At 40.9% G+C, this 21261-nt stretch overlaps 1 protein-coding gene across 1 annotated transcript in view; it reads right to left on the bottom strand.

The window, feature by feature from the left end:
- Positions 1 to 12913, bottom strand: part of LOC138851957 (pyridine nucleotide-disulfide oxidoreductase domain-containing protein 2-like) — a 37893-nt gene extending 24980 nt beyond the window's left edge. The window contains exon 1 of the mRNA XM_070081530.1: positions 12786 to 12913. Coding sequence (XP_069937631.1) covers positions 12786 to 12885 — 100 coding nt within the window. The 5' untranslated portion in view covers positions 12886 to 12913. The remainder of the gene's footprint in view (positions 1 to 12785) is intronic.
- Between the last annotated feature and the right edge of the window lie 8348 nt (positions 12914 to 21261).

Genomic DNA, 21261 nt, shown 5'->3' with positions numbered 1-21261 from the left:
AGTCTATTCCTTCCATCATGTCGTTCACATATATCAAAAATAGCACTGGTCCTAGAACTGACCCCTGTGGGACCCCCGCTCGTAACAGGCGCCCACTGTGATACCTCTTCACGTACCATGACTCGTTGCTGCCTCCCTGTCAGGTATTCCCTTATCCATTGCAGTGCCCTTCCTTTTATGTGTGCCTGATCCTCCAGCTTCTGCACTAATCTCTTGTGGGGAACTGTGTCAAAGGCCTTCCTGCAGTCTAGGAAAACGCAATCTACCCAACCCTCTCTCTCGTGTCTTACTTCTGTTACCTTGTCATAAAACTCCAGGAGGTTTGTGATACAAGATTTGCCTTCCATGAACCCATGCTGGTTTTCATTTATAATCTTGTTCCTTTCCAGGTGTTCGACCACTCTCCTCCTGATAATCTTCTCCATGACTTTGCACACAATACATGTCAGAGACACAGGTCTGTAGTTTAGTGCCTCGTTTCTGTTTCCTTTCTTAAATATGGGGACTACATTAGCTGTCTTCCATTTCTCAGGTAGTTGCCCAGTTTCAAGGGATGTGTTGAAGATTGTGGTTAGAGGCACACACAGCATCTCTGCTCCTTCTCTAAGGACCCATGGGGAGATGTTGTCCGGTCCCATCGCCTTTGAGGTGTCAAGGTCACTTAAGAGCTTCTTCACCTCCTCCTCAGTTGTTCGTATGTCATCCAACACTTGTTGGTATATTCCCTCTTGATGTTCCCTTCTGTGCTGTCTTCCCACAGCCCTTCCTGTCTCTACTGTAAAAACTTCCTTAAATCTCCTGTTCAGCTCCTCACATACCTCCTGATCATTTCTTGTGAGTTCTCCACCTTCTGTCCTTAATCTGATCACCTGGTCTTTGACTGTTGTCTTCCTCCTGATGTGGCTATACAACAGTTTCGGGTCAGTCTTGATTCTCGATGCTATGTCATTTTCATACTGTCGCTGGGCCTCCCTCCTTACCTGTGCGTACTCATTCCTGGCTCTGCGACTGATCTCCCTATTTTCGTGTGTTCTCTGCCTTCTGTACTTTTTCCATTCTCTATTGCACTTTGTTTTTGCCTCCTTACACCGTCGGGTAAACCAGGGGCTTGTTCTGGTCTTCCCGTTGTTACTGTTGCCCTTGGGAATGAACCTTTCCACTGCCTCCTTGCATTTTGTTGCTACATATTCCATCATTTCATTTACTGGCTTTCCTGCCAGTTCTCTGTCCCACTGGACCTCCCGCATGAAGTTCTTCAACCCTATGTAGTCCCCTCTTTTATAGTCAGGCTTTTCCCATTCTACTCCTGTTATTCTCTCCACTTGCAGCTCTACTATGTATTCAAAGCACAGAACCACGTGGTCGCTAGCTCCTAGGGGACTCTCATACTTGATATCCTCAATGTCTGAGCTGCCCAGGGTGAACACAAGGTCCAATCTTGCTGGTTCATCCTCCCCTCTCACTCTGGTAGTGTCCTTAACATGTTGGTGCATGAGGTTTTCCAGCACCACGTCCAACATCCTGGCTCTCCATGTTTCGGGACCCCCATGTGGCTCCAGGTTTTCCCAGTCAATCTCCCTGTGGTTGAAATCCCCCATAACCAGCAACTTTGCTCTGCTGGAGTGAGCTCTTCTTGCCACCTCAGCAAGTGTGTCCACCATTGCTCTGTTGCTCTCTTCATATTCCTCTCTTGGCCTCCTGCAGTTCTGTGGTGGATTATACATCACTGCAATGACCACTTTGTGTTCCCCAGACTGAAGTGTACCTGCTATGTAGTCTCTTTCTCCTGTCTCATCTATTCCTTCCATTTTCTCGAATTTCCATCTGTTTTTTACGAGCAGAGCAACCCCACCTCCCCCCCTAAGTGTGTGTGTGTGTGTGTGTGTGTGTGTGTGTGTGTGTGTGTGTGTGTGTGTGTGTGTGTGTGTGTGTGTGTGTGTGTGTGTGTGTGTGTGTGAGTGTGTGTGTGTACTCACATATTTGTGGTTGCAGGGGTTGAGTCTTAGCTCCTGGCCCCAGGTGTGTGTGTATGTATGTGTATGTATACTGGGTAATAAAGTACATATTCACCAAACAATGAATACTTGCTCATTAATTTTAATAGCAACTGATTCTAATGCAACACAAAGATGCAGGGCCAAGAGCTGTGACCAACCTTTGCGACCACATATAGACGAGTACAACACTGGTCAGTGTTTTTCTTCAGTAAATCCAAAGCACTGTCCTATGAAAACTAAGTATATCACAGCAGAAACTAAACATCAGGTCAACTGATACAGTAATACAGATTAAGATTAATAATCAAAGAACAAACTATAAATTACACCTCAAAATTAGGGCTCTTTATGCACATTTTATTTTTGCACAAGGCGAGATGGACACGAGGGATGTCAGAGAGAGTTTTGTGCCTGTGTGTCCTGTTGTAGCTCTCAAGAAGTTTGAGAGGAGAGTTTATACTGGAGTTAAATGTTCTATATATATATATACAGTAGGCACAGTAATATGAGCGCACAGTCTGTATAATTAGTAAATTCAAACTCTTGAAGAGCGAAGGGGTGTGTCGTTTGGCGCAGGAGCTGGTAATCATTTGCACAGCAGTTTTTTGTTTGGTTATTAATGGTCATGGTTGATCCCCAAGCGCAAATACCACAGGTGAGGTAAGGTAGATTAGAGAGTGGTATAAAGCACCAGTATGAAAAACAGAGACCAAACAAAACGTTACTCATCTATCCTAACCAGCCTGATAAGAAGGGCAAAAAAGTTGTATTATGAGAACAGGTTATCCAACTTAAAAGGTGATATAAAAAAGACCTGGAAAACCCTATCTGAAATTCTAGGAACAAAAAAGATATCAGGAAACAGAACAATCACACTAACAAAACCAGATGAACCCCTACTCCCACCTACTGAAACAGCAGACTCAATGTTTTCTTCTCCGCCATAGGAAACAACTTTGCCGGTAAAATCCCAAGCTCAAATACCCCACCCAATGACTACCTCAGTCACCTACCCGAACACACTGTTCCTAGCTCCAACCAACCCAACAGAAGTCTCACTTATTATCAACACACTAAAGAACAAGACAGGAGATTTAAATACCTTACCACCCTTTATATACAAAAAAGCTTCACAAGTGCTGTCACTAATCACTGCAACCCTCTTTTAACAAATCCATCGAATCCTCTACCTTCCCTACAGTTCTCAAAATAGCGAGGGTCACCCCGATACATAGAGGAGGAGATCAAGCAGACTTGAATAACTATACGCCAATATCCAACTTACACCCTCTCTCTAAAATCTTTGAAAAACTAATTCATAAGTGAATCTATTCCTACCTCATCTCCCACAACATACTCAACCTCTGTCAGTTTGGGTTCAGGCCTAATAAAAATACAAATGAGTCTATTATACACATGCTTACACAAATATACACTGCGCTCAAGAAAAAAGAAGTCCCATTGGGGATCTTCATTGATTTACGTAAAGCTTTTGATACAGGTGACAATGATTTACTGCACATAAAATTACCACACTATGGGATAAGAGGGCACTCCCTCAACTACCTAAAGTCATACCTTAGGAACAGAAGCCAATATGTGTACACAAATGGAGCAAACTCTTCCACACAGCCAATAACAGTTGGTGTCCCACAGGAAGTGTCCTTGGCCCTCTTCTCTTTCTCATTTACATAAACAACCTACCAAATGCATCTCAACTACTCAAACCCATACTATTTGCAGATGACACTACATACGTCTTCTCTCACACAAGCCCAGTCATACTAACCAATACTGTAAATACCGAATTACAGAAAATATCTACCTGGATGATGATTAACAAACTCACTCTCAATATTGACAAAACCTACTGCATTCAGTTTGGGAATAGAACTACAGATATTCCTCTTAACATAATGATAAACAGATCACCTATCACAATGCTCACAGAGCGAAAATTCTTAGGAATCCACCTTGATAATAGACTCAAATTTCAAACACATGTACAACAAATTTCCTAGAAAATCTCCAAGATCGTAGGCATACTATTGAAGATACGGTACTATGTTCCACAGTCAGCCCTCCTGGCCCTATATCACTCACTCATTTACCCTTATCTCACCTAAGGAATTTGTGCATGGGGCTCAACAACAATAAATCATCTCAGACCATTAATTACCCAACAAAAAGCTGCAGTCAGAATGATAACAAATTCCCACTCCAGGCAGCATACTCCACCAATATTCAAAACTCTAAACTTACTCACCGTACAAAACATCCATACTTATTATCGTGCCTACTACATACATAGAACACTAAACTCGGATATAAACGCTCCCCTCAAAGTTCTCCTTACCAACCTCAACAGAACACATGACCATAACACAAGGCACATATCACTCTTTGATGTTCCCCGTGTCCATCTCACACTATGTAAAAACTCAAAGGCCCAAAAATCTGGAATTCATTACCTGTGAATATAAAAGAAATACTGTCTGTTTATCAATTCAAGACTCTTCTTAAAAACCACTTACTCCCACACAACTAAATAAATAGTGAATAGCTGAATCTCATAAATGTATAACCTGTGACCCTATCAAACTATATTTTTTTTAATTACATTACCTAATATAATCCTCCATTCTCTTGAATGTACAGTAACTCATCTAATGACCATATGACCTGATTCTGCACTACAAATCACTGATTTTACTCGATCTGATTCGATTATATTATACATTATTATGCTACAAATTTGTATAACTTTAATGCTTCTTATTTAAAATACTCATTTGTACTTCATGTTGTAATTTGTTTACTGAAATTTTTACCACTGAATATATCATTGCTTAATTAATCTTAAGTTAATTTTAAGCTGCTGATAATGTTCTGTGTACAAGGGGCTTTTGGCATGTACACCCAATCACTATATTTCTTTGTACAACTATGCATCATGTCCAAATAAAAAATAAAATAAATAAATAAATAGTGTAAGTAGTACCATTTGGGGTATATAGAACCATAATTTGGAAAGGATTAAGTAAGTAAGTTAATTCAGGTATACACAAATACAGTTACATAAATTATCATCCATAGCAGCATATGTGTAAAGAACCTAGGATAACCCAAAAAAGTCAGACAGTGACTTATTCTGGAGATTTTCTTGACTATATGTTAGAAGTGTATCTAACAATGTGATTCTTAACACAAGAACACAAGAACGAAGGAACACTGCAGAAGGCCTACTGGCCCATGCGAGGCAGGTCCAAGTCCCTACCGGCTTAAGCCAATGCACCCAACCTAGTCAGGTCAGGTCACATTGACTCAAGGGAGGAACACGGCAACCGACCCGTTAGCACAAGCTATCAGGTCTAACTCACACCCACCCACATCTACTCATGTATTTATCCAACCTATTTTTAAAGCTACACAACGTTCTGGCCTCTATAACGGTACTTGGGAGTTTGTTCCACTCATCCACAACTCTATTACCAAACCAGTACTTTCCTATATCCCTCCTGAATCTGAATTTTTCCAACTTAAAACCATTGCTGCGAGTCCTGTCTAGGCTAGATATTATCAGCACACTATTTACATCCCCTTTATTTATTCCTGTCTTCCACTTATAAACCTCAATCATATCCCCCCTAATTCTACGTCTTTCTAGAGAGTGCAGTTTCAGGGCCCTTAGTCTATCCTCATAGGGAAGGTTTCTGATACATGGGATCATCTTTGTCATCCTCCTTTGTACATTTTCCAGAGAATTTATATCCATTCTGTAATACGGTGACCAAAACTGTGCAGCATAATCTAAATGAGGCCTAACCAAGGATGTATAGAGTTGAAGAACAACCTGAGGACTCCTATTATTTATGCTTCTTGATATGAAGCCAAGGATTCTATTAGCTTTATTGCGAACACTTATGCACTGTTGTCTTGGTTTCAGATTACTGCTAACCAGAACTCCTAAATCTTTTTCGCAATCCGTAATATTAAGATCTACATTATTTAGTTTATATGTGGCATGGTTATTGTCCTGTCCAACATTTAGAACTTTGCATTTGTCTATATTAAACTGCATCTGCCACTTCTCCGACCACTGCATCAGTCTATTCAAATCTTCCTGGAGTGCTCGAATGTCCTCGTCAGAATGAATTCGACGGCCTATTTTGGTGTCATCGGCAAACTTGCCGATGTCGCTCTTTATGCCCTCATCTATGTCGTTTATGTAGATTGTGAACAGCAGGGGGCCCAACACTGACCCCTGTGGAACACCGCTCGTGACGCTTCCCCACTCTGATTTCTCCCCATTTATGCAAACTCTCTGCTGCCTATTTGTCAACCATGCCTCTATCCAGGAAAAAATTTCTCCTCCTATTCCATGTGCTTTAATTTTCCTCAATAGTCTCTGATGTGGGACCCTGTCAAAAGCCTTACTGAAGTCCATATACACAATATCATATTCGTTACCATGATCTACCTCCTCAAATACCTTAGTGAAAAAAGTTAATAAATTCGTAAGGCAGGAACGTCCCTTTGTAAAACCATGCTGAGATTCGTTGATTAATTTATGCTTTTCAAGGTGGCTACGAACTGCCTCGGCAATTATTGATTCCATAAATTTTCCCACTATGGAGGTTAGGCTTATTGGTCTATAGTTCGAAGCTAAGGACCTGTCACCTGTTTTGAAAATAGGTATCACATTTGCCATTTTCCACTTATCTGGCACCATGCCAGTTTGTAGTGATATGTTGAAAAGATTAGCCAAAGGTGTGCTAAGCTCCTCTTTACATTCCTTTAGAACCCTTGCATACAGTTCATCAGGGCCTGGGGATTTGTTAGGTTTTAATTTATCTATTTGCCTAAGGACCATGTCACTTGTGACCCTAATAGTGCACAGTTTATTATCGTCCTGTTCTACATAATTTATCATTACTGGAATATCACTGGTATCCTCCTGTGTAAAAACTGAGAGGAAGTATGTGTTAAAAATTCTACACATTTCCTTATCACTGTCAGTGAGCTGACCCGAGGAACTTTTGAGTGGGCCTATCTTGTCCCTGATCTTACTTCTGTATACCTGAAAGAATCCTTTTGGGTTAGTCTTCGATTCTCTTGCAACTTTAACCTCATAATCTCTTTTTGCTTTTCTAATTCCCTTTTTTATTTCTCTCTTTAACTGAATATATCGATTTCTTAATTGCCCCTCTCCTCTTTTGATTTGCCTATATATGCCTCTCTTTTGACCAATCAGATATTTTAATCTATTGTTCATCCATTTAGGATCATTTTTGTTTGATCTGATTTCCCTATTTGGAACATAATTTGACTGAGCAGCTAGAACTATGCCCTGGAAAGCATCATATCGGCAACCATCACCACCTACCTGACCCCTAGTCAGGTCATTCCAGTTCAGCCCACCTAAGTAATTTTTCAGTCCTATGAAATCAGCCAAGCGAAAGTCAGGGACGGAGACTTGATTGCCATTATTAGGGGAATTCCATGATATGTTAAAACTGAGTGATTTGTGATCACTCTCCCCAAGCTCATCATTAACCTCAAGATTATTAATTAGTGTTTCCCTACTGGCAAGAACCAAGTCAAGGAGGTTATTTCCCCTAGTTGGCTCTGTCACAAACTGTTTTAAAAAACAATCCTGGATCGTATCAAGAAAGTCACCCGACTCTAAATTTCCTGTCAAATTGCTCCAGTCAATCTGTCTATAGTTGAAATCTCCCATTAGCACAACATTTTCGTATGTAGATGCCTTACGAATTTCGTCCCATAGAAGTTTACTGCACTCCCTATCAAGATTTGGGGCCCTGTAAATCACACCCAAAATTAGTTTTTCTCGGCCCTCGAGAAGCTGTAACCAAACAGATTCAGTGGCTGACGCTTCTAATTTAATATCTTGTCTAACACAACAATTTAAATTGTCTCTGACATACATCGCTACTCCACCACCTTTCCTGTTGACCCTGTCAGTGTGGAATAATTTATAGCCTTGTATGTGACATTCAGATGGCATCTCTCTATCTTTCAGATTGAGCCAGGTCTCTGTTATAGCAATAATATCTATGTTTCCTGCACTTGCAATTAATCTTAGCTCATCTATCTTATTTCTAACACTCCTGCTATTAGTATAGTAAACCTTAAGGGAGCTAGTCCCTTGCTGCCCTCTGCTGTCCCCCTTTGTTTTCTGACCTGTTCTATTGTCTTTATTTATAACTTCATGCTGAATGCCTTTTATACATTTACTGTTTCCAACCCTAGTGTTGCAACCTGCTTGTTTCCCACACACACCCATACCTCTATCTTCCATCAGTTTAAAATCATAGGCATTTCACCAATGGCCTTCTCAATCGAGTCTGCAAGTGCTACCACCCCTGCCCCAGAGAGATGAACCCCATCCCTTGCATACATATCATGTTTGCCATAAAAGTTGTTCCAGTTGTCAATGAATGGGATTGCAAGTTCCTTGCAGTATCTGTCTAGCCAGCAATTTACACCAATTGCCCTAGACAACCATTCATTTCCTACTCCCCTTCTAGGCAAGATGCTACATATGATTGGGATCCCTCCCTTAGACTTAATGAAATCTATAGCTGACCTGTACTTATCTAGCAGCTCTTCTCTCCTACCCTTCCCAATATCATTTCCACCAGCACTGAGACAGATAATGTACTTCTTGTTTCAGCTTTTATCTTTCTCACAAATATTGCAAAATATGCTGACATCTTTTCTTTCAGACAAAGCAGTTGTACTGGTAATTTTACATAATATGTATTATCTTAGTCTTTACTTCTTAAATCCATGACTACAGAAATAATTCTCAGAGAACATATTTCATTGCTTTGTATTGTAATTTAATTAACTAATACCACTCATCCTGTTAGAACTAGACAAATATATTTTTTTATTTTATTAAATACAGTGGAACCTCTGTTTTCATTTACCCTGGTTTTCGTCGAATTTGGTTTTCAACGACTTGTTTTCATCAAAATTTTGTCCAAGTTTTCGCTCCTCTTCGGTTTTCGTCGAGTTGACAGTGGTCCGCAGTACTGAACGTGTCCGCCCGTGCCCACACAAAGCATCCCACGCATTTTGAACCAGTCTGGCTTTGTTTCTCATCAGTAGAGGGTGGTAGTGATGGTGGTAGAGGGTGGTAGAGGGTGGTAGTGAGGGTGGTAGTGAGGGTGGTAGTGAGGGTGGTAGTGAGGGTGGTAGTGAGGGTGGTAGTGAGGGTGGTAGTGAGGGTGGTAGTGAGGGTGGCAGAGGGTGGTAGTGATGGTGGCAGAGGGTGGAAGTGATGGTGGTAGAGGGTGGTAGTGATTGTGATGGTGGTAGTGGTAGTGATTGTGGTAGAGGGTGGTAGTGGTTGTGATGGTGGTAGAGGGCAGTAGTGGTTGTGATAATGGTAGTGATGGTGGTAGTGATTGTGGTAGTGATTGTGGTAGAGGGTGGTAGTGGTTGTGATGGTGGTAGAGGGCAGCAGTGGTTGTGATAGTGGTAGTGATGGTGGTAGTGATTGTGGTAGAGGGTGGTAGTGATGGAGGTAGAGATAACCTCTTCCCTCCTCACCATCTTCCATATGCCATAAAGTCTTCAATAAAGGTAAAAGTGATGTCAAGTGTTTATTTATCCATTTCATTAGTCCTTTATATTTATTTCTCATTCTTTTCTGTATGTAAAACTATAGTTATTCTCTATAAAATGTATTTGTTGTTAATACTTTTGGGTGTCTGGAATGGAGTAATTGAATTTACATTTCTTATGGGAAATACTGCTTCAGTTTTCGTCGAATTCGGATATCATCAGACTTCCTGGAATGAATTAATGACAAACACCAAGGTTCCACAGTAACTTGTAACTTTTATGTACTTTTAAGTTCCATGGATTAGACCCTTACAACAATAAAAAAAAACTGAAAATTTTAAGTATTGTACAGAACTAAGTTTTACCCAAAATGCTATGCATCCTGTGGGCCTTCAGTAATATTATCGTATGTCCTGTACAGTAATTTTGAAATAAAGATTTGTATTTGTAAGATGATTCCCTGCATTAGAAATCTTTCCTATGAAGGTAGGTTGAAGTTCAGCATTGAATTCTTCCTCTCCAGAGAGATATAGAATAATGGAGATGTGACTGAAGTATACGTACAAATTGAAAACAAAAATAAATAAAGAGGATATAAGTAACATAACAATAATATAATAATAATAATATCTTTATTTCTACAAGTACATGTACAAGGTATACAGGCGTAGCTGACATCAGTGACATACTACTATACAGAAAGCTGATTGTTATGCAGAGCATTTTGGGCAAATTAGGTCAGTTTTGTCCCAGGATGTGACCCACATCAGTCGACTAACTCCCAGGTACCCATTTAACTGATGGGAAACACAGGCAACTGGCGTAAAGAAAAATACCCAATGTTTCTACCCTCACTGGGAATCAAACCTGGATCTTGGTGAGTGAAGCTTTAGCCACCAGGCCACAGGGCACCAGTAAATATCCAACCAAGACAGGACTTACAATGGATTATACGTAGTTGAAGAAGTTTAGATTTAGATTTAGAAAGGATATAGTAAAGTATTGATTTGGCTATAGAGTTGTAGATAAGATTTCGTTTGGATTTTTAACCCTGGAGGGTTAGCCACCCAGGATAACCTAAGAAAGTCAGTGCATCATCAAGGACTGTCTAACTTATTTCCATTGGGGTCCTCAATCTTGTCCCCCAGGATGCGACCCACACCAGTTGACTAACACCCGGGTACCTATTTGCTGCTAGGTGAACAGGACAATAGGTGTAAGGAAACGTGTCGAAATGTTTCCACCCGCCAGGAATCGAACCCAGGCCCTCCGTGTGTGAAGCGGGAGCTTTAGCCACCAGGTGATGTCACTGAGGAGAGAATATTAAGTAACTTTAAATATAGGTTGGACTGGTACATGAGTGGATGTGGCTCGGCGTCGGATACTGCAAGTAGGCCTACTGCAATGTTTATTCATTACTGTGTTCAATTACCTGGAGTTTACCTGGAGAGGGTTTAGAAGGTCAACGCCCCCGCGGCCCGGATTAAGACCAGGCCTCATGGTGGATCAGGGTCTGATCAACCAGGCTGTTACTGCTGGCCGCACGCAAGCTGACGTACGAACCATAGCCCGGTTGGTCATGTACTGACTTTAGGTGCCTGTCCAGTGCCTTCTTGAAGACAGTCAGGGGTCTATTGGTAATCCCCCTTATGTATGCTGGGAGGCAATTGAACAGTCTTGGGCCCTGGACACTTATTGTGTTGTCTCTCAGTGTACTCGTGGCACCCCTGCTTTTCATCATGTGCAAGTTTGGTGCCAATCCCTCCAGGACCTTCCAAGTGTATATTATTATGTATCTCTCGCCTGCGTTCGAGGGAATACAGATCAAGGACCTTCAACCGTTCCCAGTAGTTTACGTGCCTTATCGCACTTATGTGTGCCGAGAAAGTTCTTTGTAGACTCTCCAGGTCTGCAATGTCGTCAGCCTTGAAGGGGGCCGTTAGTGTACAGCAGTATTCCAGCCTAGAGACCACAAGCGATTTGAAGAGAATCATCATGGGCTTGGCATCCCTAGTTTTGAAGGTTCTCATTATCCATCCTATCATTTTCCTAGCAGATGAGGTAGATACACTGTTGTGGTTTTTGAAGGCGAGATTCTCTGACATTATCACTCCAAGGTCCTTCACATTACTTTTCCGCTCTATTGTATGGTTAGAATTTGTGGTATACCCTGACACATTTTTAATTTCTTCAAGTTTTCCATATATGAGTAGTTGAAATTTCTCCTCGTTGAACTTCATATTGTTTTGAGTGGCCCATTCGAAGATTTGGGTGATGTCTGCTTGGAGTCTCGCAGTGTCTTCGATGGAGGTCACTGCCATGGTGATCCTGGTGTCATCTGTATTTCAGGTCAAAAATTCACATTATCTTTTATCTGTCAGTGGTTTTGGGGATAATTTTCCCCATGGACCGAGTCTCAGGAACTACCAGGCTTCTGATGCACTATTATAATTATTATAATCATGGGGGAGCGCTAAACCCGGAGGGATTATACAGTGCATCTGGGAGGGGGGATGGAAGATATTCAGGCTCAATGCATAAAAATGGAACACAGATCTAATTCCCTAGATCAAGAGCCCCTCACCAGCATCAAGGAACCTCCCTTGAAGGGGATTTTGTACACTATTATTTTTGTATAATTGCAAGTTATTTAGGCATAGATAAACATAAGTACAATTATCATGCATTATGTAAATCACCTAAGATAACCCCTCCCCCCCCAAAAAAAAAGGTAAATGTGATTTATTTCCACTGAGAGCACACATTATGGGCACATGACGTAGACTTTTGGACCTTCAATATTGACAGTATTATAATCACAAGGAAGCGCTAAACCCGTAGGATTTTTGAGCGCATGTGGAGGATGGAAGGTATTCAGGCTCATTTCAGGGAAATGGAGCACAGATCCAATTCCCTAGATCAAGAGCCCCTCACCAGCATCAAGGACCCTTTATTGAGGGTCAATATTGACAGTGTAAGTTATGTAAGTACAGGTACACATCAATACAATTATCATACAGACCCCAATGGAAATAAGTCACTTTGATCTTTTTTGGGGGGGGGTTATCCTTGGTTCTCTACATATATGTTGCTATCTATGATAATTATAATTTATGTAACTGTATGTGTATACCAGTATACATTTTCGAGTTATATTCCAGCTTAAATATTATATATTTTGTGTTAACTCACCTCCGCCAACAACAATAGCATCATAATTCCTGCCACTTGTGAAGCTGGTGGAGTAATATCTTAGTTGTTTATTAACGTAGTGTAATATACGAGGAGCCATCACTGCCTCACCTCAACTATCACTAACGCAATAACTTTATATAGTAATATATATATATATATATATATATATATATATATATATATATATATATATATATATATATATATATATATATATATATAGTAATTTATTCTAATTTCTTTATATTTTTCAATATAACATTGGTTATATATTCAGTTATAATATAAAAAATAATATAGAGAAATCAAAAAGAAAATCTTTCCGGATAATTATAATTATTATTATCAGTATTATTATTCTTAGCGGTTATTCAGCTCTTGGGAAATGGGAGGAAGTCAAGTTCGATCCAAGGAAGGGGAAGACAAGTGTAACAGTGTAACTGCCTCCCAGCATACATAAGGGGGATTACCAATAGACCCCTGGTTGTCTTCAAGCAGCCACTGGACAAGCACCTAAAGTCAGTACCTGACCAGCCGGGCTGTGGTTCGTACGTTGGACTACGTGCGGCCAGCAGTAACAGCCTGGTTGATCAGGCCCTGATCCATCATGATTATTATAATCAAGGGGGAAGCACTAAACCCGTAGGATTATACAGCGCCCAGGGGAGGGGGGAATGTGGAAGGCATTCAGGGGAACTGGAGCACAGATCCAATTCCCTAAATCAAGAGCCCCTCACCAACATCAAGGAACCTTCCATGAGGGGTGATCCATCATGAGGCCTGGTCACAGACCGGGCCGCGGGGGCGTTGACCCCCGGAACTCTCTCCAGGTAAACTCTAGGTGGGCTCTAAGAGTTCTTTAATATCATGGTGAACCTCTAGGATAAGATATAGTTAATTAAGTTTATCTACGTACAAGTACACTAACTACAATTATCATACAAGTGTAAATTACCTAGCATAACCCCCCAAAAAATCGAAGTGACTTATTTTCATTTGGGTCTTTGAGGGGCGAACTTAAGATTTTCTTCGGATTTTTAACCCCGGAGGGTTAGCCACCCAGGATAACCCAAGAAAGTCAGTGCGTCATTGAGGACTGTCTAACTTATTTCCATTGTGGTCCTTAATCTTGTCCCCCAGGATGCGACCCACACCAGTCGACTAACACCTATTTGCTGCTAGGTGAACAGGACAACAGGTGTAAGGAAACACGTCGAAATGTTTCCACCCCACCGGGAATCGAACCCGGGCCCTCCGTGTGTGAAGCGAGAGCTATAGCCACCAGGGTAATGTTATAAAACAGCTGCTTGTTAACACTTGCTGCCAATGGTACCTACAAACACCTACGCACACCCCGGCAATAATTGTTTCTAAGATTTGTTCCGGGAATAGTGGCAATAATTATGCCTTCATTTTAAATGGCATGCCGCGTCACCAAGTGGACAAGACCCGGGACCTCACCAGAGAACCAATATCAATTAGTCAGCAGCAGGGCTAATCAACGGCTGGTAAATAACAAAAAGGCACAATACCGTGACTAACAATACACAATAACTCGCACATAGGAGAGAGGAGCTGACCACAACGTTTCTCTCCCACTTAGACCATTTACAGTCACACTAACAAGAAGGAAAGGAGGCAGTATACTTATATATGGCAGCAGAGAGACGGGACAAGAAAGGTAGTAGGTAAGAAAGAACAGAAGTAATGGTAGAGGTAGTAGTAATGGTGTCAGTCAAAGACTGCCTCTACTACTATTGCCACTCCTATGTACTGGTTGTATGTGTAATAGCTGGTAATTGAGTAGTTACTCGCCTGGCCAATGACAGTAGTTTATAATAGTACGTAATGATTTTTAATTGAGCATGATACAATGTTTGTACAGAGATTGATGACATTTAGGCGTGTATGCAGAAAATATCAGAATGTAAGACGCGCCATTACCTTATCTACCCCTGGTAGGGTAAGATTAAGTTATGTTGTTTTAGGCTTGGTTAGGTTGGTTTTCCTTAGGTTACGCTTCTTATCGTTTCTATAAAATAAAAGTATGTCCATGTCATAACCCACCTAATATTGAACATCTTAAGGAACAAATTACTGGTTAACATTAACCAGCCCCTGACCTAAACTACATCTTTTCTTTCTTTCAACGTACCAGCTGTATCCCACTGAGGTGGGGTGACCCAAAAGGAAAAGCGAAAATTTCTCCTTTTAAATTTAGTAATATATACAGGAGAAGGGGTTACTAGCCCCTTGCTCCCGGCATTTTAGTCGCCTCTTACAACACGCATGGCTTACGGAGGAAGAATTCTGTTCCACTTCCACTCCCACTCCTCTTAATTAAGTTTTGACTCAATGAAGGGAAGGTTAACTATATTTCTTGCATTCAGAGTTTTTCACCAGCATCAAGACATGAAACACTGTATCGCTTTTTATGTAAAATCATTTGTATATATTCTGAATAGTTTATTTTATACCTAAATTATGGTTACGGGATGAACAATGATTAGCTGCTGGTACACGATACTATTGTAATAACCCAGACATACTTTGATTTGAAGAGTTATCTCTTCAAAGGGAATGACGATGCTGAAAAGCTCTTGATCCAGTGAACTGGAACCAGCCTCCCTTTCTGGCAGATATTACTGTCCATCTTCATGTATATATTGTAAACGCAGTGAATGGAAATAAAGAATCTAAATCTAATTTGATTGTCTTCCATTTCTCATATGATGCAGTATCCCCACATAGTTTGGTGCTTTCACTGCCACTGGTTTAAATTAGTGGAAAAGCACTAAACTTGTAGAGAGACGGCATCCAGCGCCTGGGGATGTTCACCTGGAGAGAGTTCCGGGGGTCAACGCCCCCGCGGCCCGGTCTGTGACCAGGCCTCCTGGTGGATCAGAGCCTGATCAATCAGGCTGTTGCTGCTGGCTGCACGCAAACCAACGTACGAGCCACAGCCCGGCTGGTTGATGGGTAGGTAATCCAATGACCCAGAAGATGGAGTCGTACTATTACTCTGAGAAATCGTCAATTGCCACATATAAAAAAAAAAAAAGATATGATGGCTGAAGAAACAGTGTAGACTGGAAGATATTGCTGGCATGTAGATACAAAGATACTTGAAGAGTCATTGTTTAGTAGAGACTACGTTTCAGTCCTCCCTCGCCACGTGCTAATCTTCAGAACACTCGTCCCCTCAAGGGAGGTTCCTTGACACTGGTGAGGGGCTCTTGATCTAGGGAATTGGCTCTGTGCTCCAGTTCCCTGAATCGAGCCTGGATACCTTCCACTTCCTCCCCTCATATCCGCTGTGTAATCCTAAGGGTTTAGCGCTCCCCATAATAATAATAATAATAATAATAATAATAATAAACACTCGTGACGTGATGTGACTTCTGCCTTCTCTCTTTTTTTCTTGACCCACCTCCTGGATCTCATTCCCCTTTCATGTCTTGACTTAATCTCATTTGCTTTACTACCTCTTTCTTGCCTAACATGGGTCGGTAATATTAGAATCAGGGGAGACTGCTTAACTTGTAGGGCCATACAGCACACGGGGAATTGGAGGAAATCAGTTCGATCCAAGGAAGAGCATAGGTCCATTCCACTGGAACAGAGAACATCACCAACATCTAACATACGGTGGATTACAGGATGAAAACATGCAACTTTATAAAGTGGAGTGCAGTATACAGTTAACATTGGAGTATTATTATTATTATAATCATGAGGAAGCGCTAAACCCGTAGGATTATACAGCGCCTATAGGGGGGGGGGGGCTGGAAGGTATTCAGGTTTAATTCAGGGAACTGGAGCACAGATCCCATTCCCTAAATCAAGAACACCTCACTAGCGCCAAGGAGCCTCCCTTGAAGGGTTAATATTGGAGTAATTGACATGTATGCTGTATTAATATTGATAGAATTACCGACAGTATGTTAAGTAAAATGACACAAATGCATCTAATATAAAAGAAAACCATACCACGGGCGGGATTTGAACCCGCGGTCAGAGTCTCAAAACTCCAGACCGTCGCGTTAGACACTGGGCCAGCTAGCTTCAATAAGATTCGTCCAACTAGGTGTATTTCTACACCATAGGAAGGTTAGCATAGGCACCACTGTGACCACAAATGCAAGTTTTTACAGACGAATCTCCCGCTAGCATGGCCGTGACGAACTCTAGCTCAAGTCCCCTCAAAGCCGGACACAGTGGTGCCTATGCTAACCTTCCTATGGTATAGAAATACACCTAGATGGACGAATCTTATTAAAGCTAGCTGGCCCAGTGTCTAACGCGACGGTCTGGAGTTTTGAGACTCTCTGTCCGCGGGTTCAAATCCTGCCCGTGGTATGGTTTGTTTACAATCGTGTCATTACGATTTCGTGAGTCGTGCATCTAATATGACACTATTGTGGCAACGTTTCGCTCTCCAGGAGCTTTGTCAAGCCGTTATAAAATGTCACATAAGTAGCATTTTGTGTCCTTTTACTTGACATATATACTACTTTACTGAAAACCCTTTATTATACAGAGTATTTCAGGCAGCCGTAAAATTAACATATATAAAAGTTTGTCATATTTGACATTTAATACTTGAACAATTTGATATATGCATCACAGAAGTGGAAGCTCAGACCCATAGCAGGGGAGTCCTAAAATTCCCAGCCCAGTGTGCTAACCACTGGGCCAGCTGGCTCTAATAGGATTCATCCAACCAGTTACATTTCTATACACTATAGGGAGGTTAGCCTGGACCTTACTGTGACCGGAAATGTAAGTTTTTACAGATGAATCCTACTCCAGCATGGCTGTGGCGTGCTCTAGCTCAAGGTCCTTCAAAGCAATCATGACACAAAATAGTACTAACATTGCCCCACCTATTCCATGATTTGCTTGCAATCTTGTTATTACGATTTCAGGAGTCATGATGGCAGCTTTGAAGGGGTTTGAGCTAGATGCCGCATCCATATTGGTGTAAGATTTGTCTGTAAAAGCCTGCATGTGTAGTCACAGTGGAGCCCATCCTAGCCTCCCCCAGAGAATAGAAATGTGCCTAGTTGGTTGAATTCTATTAGAGCCAGCTGGCCCAGTGATTACCACTCTGGCCAATTATTATTATAATCAAAGAAAGCGCTAAACCGACAAGGGTCATACAGCGCTAGCAAACTGGCCAAATATCTTAACACATTTCCTCCATACTCCTTCCCTCCAGTCTGATACCTAATTTTTAATTTTGTAGATTGTTATTCTCATCAAGTCGCCTTCTTTTTTATGTTCACTCTTAATTTCCTTTTACATAACTCTCCCAAATTTCTTTACCAACATTTCCAACTTCTCTTTATAGTCTCCCAAAAAACCATGTTATTGGCAAAAAGTAATTGTGACAACTCCTGCTTGTACCACATTTGTTATTTTTTAAATCTCACCCCTTCCCCAAACCCCCATGTTCACTTCTGTTATAACCTCATCTCTTTTTTTTTCAACAAGTCGACCATCTCCCACCGAGGCAGGGTGACCCAAAAAGAAAATCCCCAAAAAGAAATTACTTTCATGGGAGTTGACATAGTTACTCTTTGCTGATGATACTGTGCTTATGGGAGATTCTAAAGAAAAGTTGCAAAGGTTAGTGGACGAGTTTGGGAGTGTGTGTAAAGGTAGAAAGTTAAAAGTGAACATAGATAAGAATAAGTTGATGAGGGTATCAAACGATTTAGATAAAGAAAAATTGGATATCACATTGGAGAGAGGGAGTATGGAAGAAGTTAATGTTTTCAGATATTTGGGAGTTGACTTGTCAGCAGATGGGTTTATGAAGGATGAGGTTAACCATAGAATTGATAAAGGAAAAAAGGTGAGTGGTGCGGTGAGGTATCTGTGGAGACAAGAAAAACGTTGTCCATGGAGGCAAAGAAGGGAATGTACAAAAGTATAATGGTACCAACACTTTTATATGGGTGTGAAGCTTGGGTTGTATATGCTGCAGCGAAGAGGTGGCTGGAGGCAGCGGAGATATCCTGTCTAAGGGCAGTTTTTCTTTCTTTTGGGTCACCCTACCTTGGTGGGAGACAGCTGTGTTAAAAAAAAAAATATTGAACAAATGCACAAACCATTCCATAACTATATCCCCTCCTTTAAATATTTTTGCTTTGATCCAGTAACTCCCAGCTCCTCTACCCCCTTTCGTTCTACCCACTTCCTCATACACTTTCCTTCTCAGATATTTGGGAGTTGACTTGTCAGCAGATGGGTTTATGAAGGATGAGGTTAACCATAGAATTGATAAAGGAAAAAAGGTGAGTGGTGCGGTGAGGTATCTGTGGAGACAAGAAAAACGTTGTCCATGGAGGCAAAGAAGGGAATGTACAAAAGTATAATGGTACCAACACTTTTATATGGGTGTGAAGCTTGGGTTGTATATGCTGCAGCGAAGAGGTGGCTGGAGGCAGCGGAGATATCCTGTCTAAGGGCAGTGTGTGGTGTAAATATTATGCAAAGAATTTGTAGTGTGGAAATTAGGAGGTGTGGAGTTACTAAAAGTATTTGTCAGAGGGCTGAAGATGGGTTGTTGAGGTGGTTTGGTCACTTAGAGAGAATATAACAAAGTAGAATGACTTGGAGAACGTACAAATCTGTAGGGGAAGGAAGGTGGGGTAGGGGTCGTCCTCGAAAAGGTTGGAGGGAAGGGCTTGGATTTCCAGCAAGCATGTGTGAGCATGTTAGATAGGAGTGAATGGAGACAAATGGTTTTTGGGACCTGAAGAGCTGTTGGAGTGTGAACAGGGTAATAATTTGTGAAGGGATACGGGGAAATCGGTTAGCTGGACTTGAGTTTTGGAAATAGGAAGTACAGTGCCTGCACTTTGAAGAAGGGGTTTGGGATAGTGGCAATTTGGAGTGACATCTGGGCACCTCTGCAAAGACAGTGATTATGTATGAGTGATGGTTAAAGTGTTGACTGATAATGAAAGTTTTTTCTTTCTTTTTGGGTTTTTCTTTCTTTTGGGTCACCCTACCTTGGTGGGAGACAGCTGTGTTAAAAAAAAAAATATTGAACAAATGCACAAACCATTCCATAACTATATCCCCTCCTTTAAATATTTTTGCTTTGATCCAGTAACTCCCAGCTCCTCTACCCCCTTTCGTTCTACCCACTTCCTCATACACTTTCCTTCTCACACCTGTCTCTCTCTGCCTCTTTTATCAACATTCAGCAACAGAAAATATTCCCTCCATCTTCCAAATACCTCCACCTCCTCACACAGTTTCAGATTACCTTAAGAGTTCCAAGATTAATCTGCTAGTATCATTTAAATTGTAATGATGGGGTTGTAAAAGAAGTGAATACTAGGGTGTGGGATTAAAAGATAATGAATCTAAAACAACATCTGGAATTCATTACCTGAACAAACCAAAGGTTCCCTGCCTGCATACAAATTTAGAGATATAATTAAAAATCATCTCATCTCTCAAGATTAACCAAACCAACACTATGCTAAATCATCCAACCTTTATTGACTAAATACTATACGACATCTAGTCTATTAAAACATCAACTCATACTTAAAATAGTACTGTTTGTACCATATAAAATATCTTATTATTCATAGGAAGAAATAATGAATAATTAAATGTTATCCACCCTTATCCTGTCTATTATTATTATTATTATTATAATCAAAAAGAAGCGCTAAGCCACAAGGACTATACAGCTTATTCTGTCTAGACTTACGTAGTTTTTAACTATTAGGATTAGTTTGCCCGAAATGCCCCGCATGATAGTGGCTTTCTTTGTACTTAACATACCAAAATTATAATTACACATTGTAACCTTTGCAAAGAAATAAAATTTTTAAGTATGATTTTTTTGCAGTTACTTTTCTGCTCATGACACGATTCTTTTGGGGGATCCTGAAGAAAGTTGCAAGATTTGTAGACAAATTTAGGAGGGTATGTAAAAGAAAATTATAAGTGAACATTGTACATGTTTATAGAGGGGCCACAGATATATCAGATCACTTTTTAATTGTAGCTACAGTGAGAGTAAAGGTACATGGGATACATGGAAAATAGAAGCAGCAAATAAGAGAGGTGTGAAGGTGTATAAACTAAAAGAGGAGGCAGTTAGAGTAAGATATAAACAACTATGGGAGGGCAGATGGGCTAGTGAGAGTATAGGTAATGGGGTCAAAGATGTATGGAGTAGGTTTAACCCTTTCAGGGTTTCGGACATACTAGTACGGCTTACACACCAGGGCTTTTGACATACTAGTACGTCTAAATTCTGTCGCCCTCAAATCTAGCGAGAGAAAGCTGGTAGACGAACGTCAAAGACCTGGGAGAGATCATGTCGGAGGATCTCACCTTCAAGGACCATAACATTGTATCAATCGCATCTGCTAGAAAAATGACAGGATGGATAATGAGAACCTTCAAAACTAGGGAGACCAAGCCCATGATGACACTC

This window comes from Cherax quadricarinatus, unplaced genomic scaffold (genome assembly GCF_038502225.1).
Source record: "Cherax quadricarinatus isolate ZL_2023a unplaced genomic scaffold, ASM3850222v1 Contig3017, whole genome shotgun sequence".
NCBI lineage: Eukaryota > Metazoa > Arthropoda > Malacostraca > Decapoda > Parastacidae > Cherax > Cherax quadricarinatus.
The sequence above is the reverse complement of the archived record's forward strand: the minus strand, read 5'-3'. Positions and strand labels throughout refer to the sequence as shown.